This window comes from Mandrillus leucophaeus, unplaced genomic scaffold (genome assembly GCF_000951045.1).
Source record: "Mandrillus leucophaeus isolate KB7577 unplaced genomic scaffold, Mleu.le_1.0 Scaffold179, whole genome shotgun sequence".
NCBI lineage: Eukaryota > Metazoa > Chordata > Mammalia > Primates > Cercopithecidae > Mandrillus > Mandrillus leucophaeus.
In genome coordinates this window covers 2,164,997-2,173,135 of record NW_012101798.1, presented here as the reverse complement: position 1 = coordinate 2,173,135, position 8,139 = coordinate 2,164,997, and the positions used below count along the sequence as shown (strand labels likewise).

At 30.6% G+C, this 8,139-nt stretch overlaps 1 protein-coding gene across 1 annotated transcript in view; it reads right to left on the bottom strand.

Annotated features, from left to right (window-relative positions):
• Nucleotides 1-412: 412 nt before the first annotated feature.
• Nucleotides 413-8,139, bottom strand: part of LRFN5 (leucine rich repeat and fibronectin type III domain containing 5) — a 316,824-nt gene continuing 309,097 nt past the window's right edge. Inside the window, exons 5-6 of the mRNA XM_011977336.1 lie at nucleotides 6,002-6,045; nucleotides 413-805 (exon numbers count right to left, since the gene is read on the bottom strand). Of these exons, the coding sequence (XP_011832726.1) occupies nucleotides 788-805; nucleotides 6,002-6,045 (62 nt within the window). The 3' untranslated portion in view covers nucleotides 413-787. The remainder of the gene's footprint in view (nucleotides 806-6,001; nucleotides 6,046-8,139) is intronic.

Here is an 8,139-nt window from a genome sequence, read left to right as displayed (position 1 = left end):
CTTACTCTGAACTTGTGCAAAATTGGAGAAATGTGCACTTAAGGCTTGTAATTACTAAAACCTCTTTTGCCCTGGCTCTCTAGAAAAGCAATGAATCAATTTGGATTAATTATAGTATTCCTATCTTGATCATTTTGGAAGTTTCACTAGCAGAAGAGAGCCTTTATCACTTTTTATCCTATACTGAGGCATAAAATTAGTATACATTTGCTTAAATAGCTGTCCCGCTCTCCCAAAGAACTGGGTGCACCTAATCATGGAATAAATCGTTCCAATATTATAAAGCCGCTTGTAATCTCTTAAGGTTTTTGCACGGCCTACATGTAAAACAGTATTATTAGTTCTTGCAATAATTATTTCACCACTCGCACTTGAAGCAATGGGTACTTTCACAAATCAGGCAATGTGCAAATTCTGTCATAGTAAAACATTTATTTGTTAAAGTGATATAGATTATTCAAGATTCTACAGTCTGTTAAATCATGGACGGCAATGTAAGATGGATTGATACAGAACTTGATGCCAATGTAGGCTTTTTTTCTTTCTGAAAAAAAAAAAAAATACTTGTAGGCCAGAAGAAAAAAAAATTTGGTTTTAAAAGAGGATGAATCATGGTCTGATGGAGCCAGTTCCGCCAGCATCAGAGACTTTCACCTCGGCTCCTGTAGACAGTTTCTTCTAGGACAGCAGTTCAACAATTAGCCTTTGTGAATTGAAACATTTTTGAATTTTATCCAGTAAAAATATCAGTGGCAAATTTTTTCAGGAGAGAGAGAAGTGGTGCTCTTCAGATTAACTCCAACCTCTGAAAGGAAAGAAAAAGGAAAAGGAAAAAAAGAAAGAAAGAAAACACATAGCTAATAAGATCATTGTGTTAGCAAGCTAAAAGTAACTGAAATGTAAGTACCCAAGCAGGAGTTTCTTGCCATGAAATACATCACATACGCATGAAAACTATGTAAACATGCATATTAACATATAAAATGTTGCTTGGTAACTTCAAATTGGTGAATATATAAAAAATCTTATTTTTTTTTTAATCTAAGTATACGAAGTCTAGATAATTATGTAAAGTCAAAGCTACATTGGAAAATGTCATTTTCTCTTGCTTTGTTTTTCACATATATAATTTCAAGGTAAGATAAACAAATAATAATTGCAGCCATTAATGCATGCCACTTATAAATTTAAAAAATTCTGCTAGAAAATGTGTATGATATTAAAATTTTACAAATATTTAATTATACATATAATGGTAGTAAATTATTCATCTTAACTAATCAGTTTTTCACCCACAAAACAAAATAAATGGAAAACTCACAATAACTCTTAAAGTCACTCCATGTTTGAATTAAATATGATTTTGAAAGAAAATAATGTAAAAGCCATTTTATAAAAATATTTAAACATACAACTGTGAAAATATTTTTCCTCTAATCAGTCTTCATGGATTTAAGATACTTCTAATTAAGTCTACTTTTTATGAAAATGGAAAATAACGTTTTGAGAAATATATGCTTTCATATACATAAGCACAACTAATTTTCTCTTTTCCATTAAAAAAACTGCATGTTTACAATTTTCTATTTGGAAATTTTAAAATGCATGGCATGAATGAATCATGAAATAGAGATTCATTTATTTCATATTCTATATTAAAATGCTGATGTAGAATATCTTTAGATAATTTTATGTGATAAAGTTATTAAAGTATATTAAAGGTTATTTGGTAACTTTATGTGAAGGTTGGTAAAATGCTGTAAAGATAATTTATTTAAGAAAATATTTCAAAATAATTAACCTGAATAGTGAAATTGATTTTAGCAAAAATAATAATTTTGGAAAGCTAATAAGAAATGCACCATATATGTGAAGATTGTTAAGGGACCAATGTGTATGTTATTTGTAAAAAAAAAGAATTACTTTTTAAAAAGTTACTGAAATATAGATATCATTGTCATAATTTACCTGGAATATACTAAGAAAAACATTGCAAAATCACTGTAAAAATGTAACGGTATATATTACTAAGTTCGTCTTTATTTGGTTCATTGCAGAGCTCATATTGGTAAAATTGAATATCAACATGTTTTCTCTTTGTGTATTTCAAGTGATATACTCCCTTTGACACACAAAAAAGGTGTTATGGTACTATATCAAATGTCAAGTTACAAAAAGTAATAACATAGTAAAAGTTGCAGTATACCTAGGAGGAAAATGACAGTGGACAAAGTAACTAGTTTAAGTTTTTAAGTAATAAATAGTTCCAGGATAGCAAATGTTAATTTAGTATCAAGTTAATGATTTTATAAGTTGATATATCTTAAAGATTTACTTAAGTTTCACATTAAATAATGATATTAATGAACTGTGAAATTGCGGTTTATATAAATGCTACTAATGTTGAATATTAGGAAATAAAAATATTGTGAAGTATAAAGTTTGTCTGCTCTGAAGATGTAGCAGTATTAAAATTATTAAATAATACGGAGCCAAATAAAAATTGCCATTTAATAGAATATCCAAAATAACACTTTAATTTACATATCAATAGGTAGCTCCTATAGTAATTCCATAAATATCTAAACATAAAACACAAAATTACAAGAGTATCAAATAATACAACTAATGCAGACTAAATATGGTAAAAATGTTATAAAAACTAAAAATAATCAAGTTGTAGTAGGTTTAGGATGTTTTGGTTATTTTCCTCATTTAACAGTGAGTGGATATCATGCAAAAATTTGTGGACAGTCTTATTAACAGTACTAAAAGATAAATAAGAAATGCAAGCTCCCTGAACATTAAGAGAAGAAAAAAATGTCTTGACATTGAATGAATTGTGGGAAAACATTTATTACTGCCCCTCGTCTCAATGTAATTAAGAACTGTGAAATATTTTGATCTTTCATAGCTAGGATGTCTGAACAAGGAGATGATTTCTAAAGGTCATTGCTGACACAAAGGCTCTTCTTTTTATAAATTTGGTAAATGTTCAAATATATACGTTAAAACATGCCTTAATTATTAAAACAAATCCAAATGTTTCCTACATATGTGTTTATTCTATTACTCCTATTTCAGAAAATTTACTTGAAAAGAATTTCATAGGAACCTCCTCCTGCAGAAGCAAATATTTTATATTGATCACTCTCACCTGGAAACATATTGGAAGCATATTTGCATCATGTATAAAATTTGCTTTTCTCTTTGGCTCTTATTTTATGTATTTTCCTAACCCTATGCTTTCCCATAGTTTTATCAATGTTGTTATGTATTTATAATAAATATTAGCTTTTTATTAATTTGTATATTATTTATCTAAAAAAATTGTACTCATCTGGAACAGAGATTTTATTGCAAAGTTTACATGTTTGCTTGTTATGAAACGTGGACTAATGGCAAGTTAAATTTATTAAAATCAGGAAGCAATTATCTTAAAGGCCTGTGCAAGCAATCACAGAATAAGCTATAGCTCTGTGCAGAGTTACAAACACACACACACGTACACACAATGTGTACATATTTTGTTGGTCAGAATACAGCAAACACTTCTTAAGACATTTTATTTAAGGCATTTTAAGTATAAATGGAAACTACTCAATTATTTCTTACTTAACTGCCGAATAGCATAACTATTTTTTTACTGTGTTCATTGTAAAGATAAAAATCTTGGCCAAACACAATGAAAATTTATACATAAGTGCCAATTTCCACGTAGAGTCATCAGCATTGATTTTATACATCATTCCTTTCCCCTTTGCTCTCAATTCATTTTAGTGTGATTAAAATTTTATGATTATATTATAAAAGAATTGTATTATACATTATACATTAAAATATTTCAAGGCTACTCCACTTCTATATACATTCGTAAAGGCTTCTAAAAAAGAAAATTGGCATGGGGCATATTCTGAATAATGGAAATAAAATAAGTGTTTTAACTCTCTATGCCTAGAAAAAAAATTCACCTTAACAGGTACCTCAGTATGATTGGCTACAGAAAACTCAGAGCTGAAGAGTTGCAATCACAAAGGGTCTCTGCCCGCTCTCCACCTCAGTTCCTTCACACACTGACAATGTGAAAGGCTGTGAGAAAGCTAAGAACACACAGGTCACACACTGTCTTCAGTAGGAGCATCACTGTTTGGTCTGCTCACGGTGGTAGACATAGGCCTGCTATAGCACAAATCATTTACCAAGAATCAAGAATACTTACCTCGGGGTCATACAGTAACTTAAATCTGATAATAGAGAGGTAGCAAGGAGCTGGCTCATAAGTGAATGATGTATTGCCACTGAATTTTGTTAAAACTATTATTTGTCTCTGGATTTGTTTGACTTGCTAATATTTATAGAAAGAGGCACAAGGTAGCCTAAGTATGAAGGGAAGTTTTCTATAATGTTATGACAGTCATTTATTTTTAATGATATTTTCTTGTTTTTTTGTACTACTAATTACCTTAAGATAAAAAGTCATTATTAAAAGCCTTATGTATGTATCACATTTGCAAAATCTCGTGCTATGTCTAGTAGTACAAAGACTTTCAAAGAAATTAGCTTTTTCCAAATTCCATTCCTGATAATATACGAAAATAAACACATAAGCAAAATAATATTCAGTATGCCATTTCAAATGTGAATCTTTAGAAAATTCTTTAAATTGATAATTGAAAAATTACGTAGACATTTACTCACCTGCCTCCAAATTTTGATACAACATTTAATACCATTTTGGCTTGTGTTCCTTATAGATTAATCATCTGTTTCCTAATTCTTATATAAAGGTATCCTATCCTAAATTTCAGGTTGGCTGGATATGATTTATTAAAGTTACATGATCAATGAACTTTAAAAATGAAAGAGAGAAAGAGAAAGAGAGCAAAAGAGGGAGAGAGAGTGGTGGGTAGAAAGAGAGACGGAAAGAGAAATAAGAAGAAAGGTTAAAAATTGAGAGAGAGAAGCAAAGGGGTGATGGAGAAACAAGACACCTTCATGCAGGTCAATTCAATGCACACAATAGAACACAGACATGTGCCAGACATTGTGCTGTTGATTGTTTCAGTGTTTCCAATGATCCATCTGCTGTTTTTTGCAACATAAGAATGGGATTCTAAATTCAGTAAAGAAATGATGCACGAAAACATTTTGATTTGTGGATGGAATTCGTTAGGGAAGATCCTGAAAGATTGACAAAGTTGTTTTTCTTTTAAATATAAAATGTTAAAAACCAAGACCCTATTTTTACTACCAGCAAATAAATCAATGGCCTTTTTTAGAACCGTTAAAAGCAGAGTTTTTTTGTGTGTGCCAAACCTCAAGCAAATGGCTGATGCTTCCAGCTGTTTGAACAGATTGCTAAAGTGCTGCTCTGCTCTGGAAACACACTCTCCGATCCAATTAAAATTCAAGAATCAAATACTCATTTCAAACATCCACCCCCCAAAAAAAACACTCAAGAAGAATAATTGGTTGCTGACAAAAGTAATACCATGAATATTTCATATGCAGTCTTTTGCTCCATTTTAAAGAGGCTTCATTCATTTTAGATAACAGCGAAACGCTTCTGTACATCTATTTTCAATGAGGCATAATGTGTCATCTCAGCTCTTATTAGGATGTGGAGGTCAAGGATAGGAGTAAATATATTCTTATCAAGGTACTGTCTTCACATTTGGAAATATTTGTAAAAATGTACATTGTATCATGTATGATTATAAGACTGACTCCAAAGTTGCATGCATCACTATTATTACTAACTTTATTTCTTACAGAACAAAGCAGAGATGTTTAGTTAACCCAAAATATGTCTAAATTTAGAAACTGTGAATTCACTTAAGTAAACTAAACTTCAGTCTGTACTGTTGAGAATTATAAGTAAATTTTAAAAGAAAATTTCAGTAAGCTACACAAATTAGCAAACTAATTACTTAAAATTAATTTATAAAAAGTGTATACTCATTTAAGTGTTGAAGTATGTTACAGGTAATAAGAATCTCACCTGTGTTTCCTGGCCAATCTGGTCAACATTAGTCAGCAAAGCATCTGGGAATAAAATGTTCAGTGTCATAAACAATTCATTTTTTAAAAGAAATAGATTTAAAAAACTTCTTATGAAATCTTGGTAAGACTTCATACCAAGAATTAGCAAAGATTTATCTAAAGATTTTTTTAAAACAACTTACCAGTTCATGGGTTAATTGCAATTGACTTTTATAATATTTCAGTTCTCTGTGACTACTTTCTTATTCCTGATGCTTAAAAACATAGTTTTCAAAAATGTTATTCTAATAACTAAAATGAGTGATTTTCAATATGGATTTGGTATTCGTGACAGAGTTCAATAAGATACTCAAGTTTCTGTTCATTTTCTTTCTTACAGTTGACATTTCATGTATAAAGATTCATATGAATAATATGCAAAAATACATCAAGGAAAAAAGAATTCAAAGCAGAAAATATAGTTTAACTATGTGCACCATATGGAGTATAAAATAATCATTTACAATATTAACCATCATTCAATACCCACTCCCCAAATAATAGGTAATATTTCAACAAGTACCTGTTCATCCTTATGTAAGACACTAGCAATCTCAATACAAACATCTTTCCTTTAAATGTTTATATGTAGGTTCCAATTGCCTATACAAATTTCATACCATTACATAAACCTGTGCAGCAAACATTCTATTTTTTCCAAAATGCATTATTTTCAAGCAAATACGTCTAATCATTGAGAAGTGACACATGATAGAAAACTTAAGTCCTAAGGTAAAGGTTAAGTCCTTCTTAGGATTCACAGCTGAGTGTCACGAGACTGAGACAAATTGTTTTTTACAAAACTTTCAGCACAAATATTCATGTAAATATACAATGGCCTTTGGAGATTAGATTTTACATAAAATCATAATAGATGTTCACATTATAGATGAAAAAATGATTACAGAATTGAATTATGGCAGAGCCAATAGCCAACATAGTATATTTCATAACCTCCTTGACTTTACTCAAATATTTATTTATTAGACATATGCCAGAGCAGAAACATATGTACATAGCCTATGTGTCAGGTAAGGTTAAATGTTCAACTACTTCCAAACACAAGTACTTTAAATGAAAGGGCCGTCATGGCTTATTCCTGAATGAATGTGAAAATATTTTGGTTTTGTTTTCAGACATCATGAACATAACAATCACCAAGTTTGAAATGGATGAAAATAGGTTGTAGAGATGGTTATCATTAAAAAATGCAGAAAATTAAATTTGTACTTTATATTCTATTGTCACCTGATAAGTAACAGGTATAATTTTTACAGTTTTTCTGGGAGAAGTTCTCTAGCCAGTCCATTTAAATCTATGTTTTTCATAGTAATTACAATTCAATCTATATTGCAGGACACAAAATTATGATTTTAGCTGATTAATGTTATGAATATAAATATTTATATGTCTATGTAAGTATATAGACAGATATTTGTTGAGCACATATATATTTATACAAATGAATGTGATGTATATATTTATTCAATGTTAACTTTAGTTCCTAAATTTTGACTTTGAAAGTGCTGAACATAATCAGAAGACAATGATTTTATGCGTACCATTACACTTACCAGAGTAATCAGTGATTATTTTGTTCTGTTGAGTATCTGTGTAATTTGATGAAATCCCCAATACATTAACAGTACCTTAATGAAGTAATTTACTACTTAAATATACTCCTGGTTATAAATTGTTACTTTTTATATCCCTCTTCAGATAACACCACATTTTTAGGATTGCTCAATCACAACAATATGTTTACCACTATTTATTTATTTATTTATTTAGAGAGAGTCTCACTCTGTCAGCAGACTGGAGTGCAGTGGCACAATCTTGGCTCACTGCAACCTCTGAGTCCGGAGTTCAAATGATTCTCCTGCCTCAGCCTCCCGAGTAGCTGGGATTACAGGTGCGCACCACCATGCCTAGCTGATATTTTGTAATTTTAGTAGAGATGGGGGTTTCACCACGTTGGCCAGGATAGTCTCGATATCCTGACCTCGTGATCTGCCTGTCTCGGCGTACCAAAGTGCTGGGATTACAGGCACGAGCCACTGTGCCCGGCCTACCACTCTTTTTATTTTAAGTGGTCTT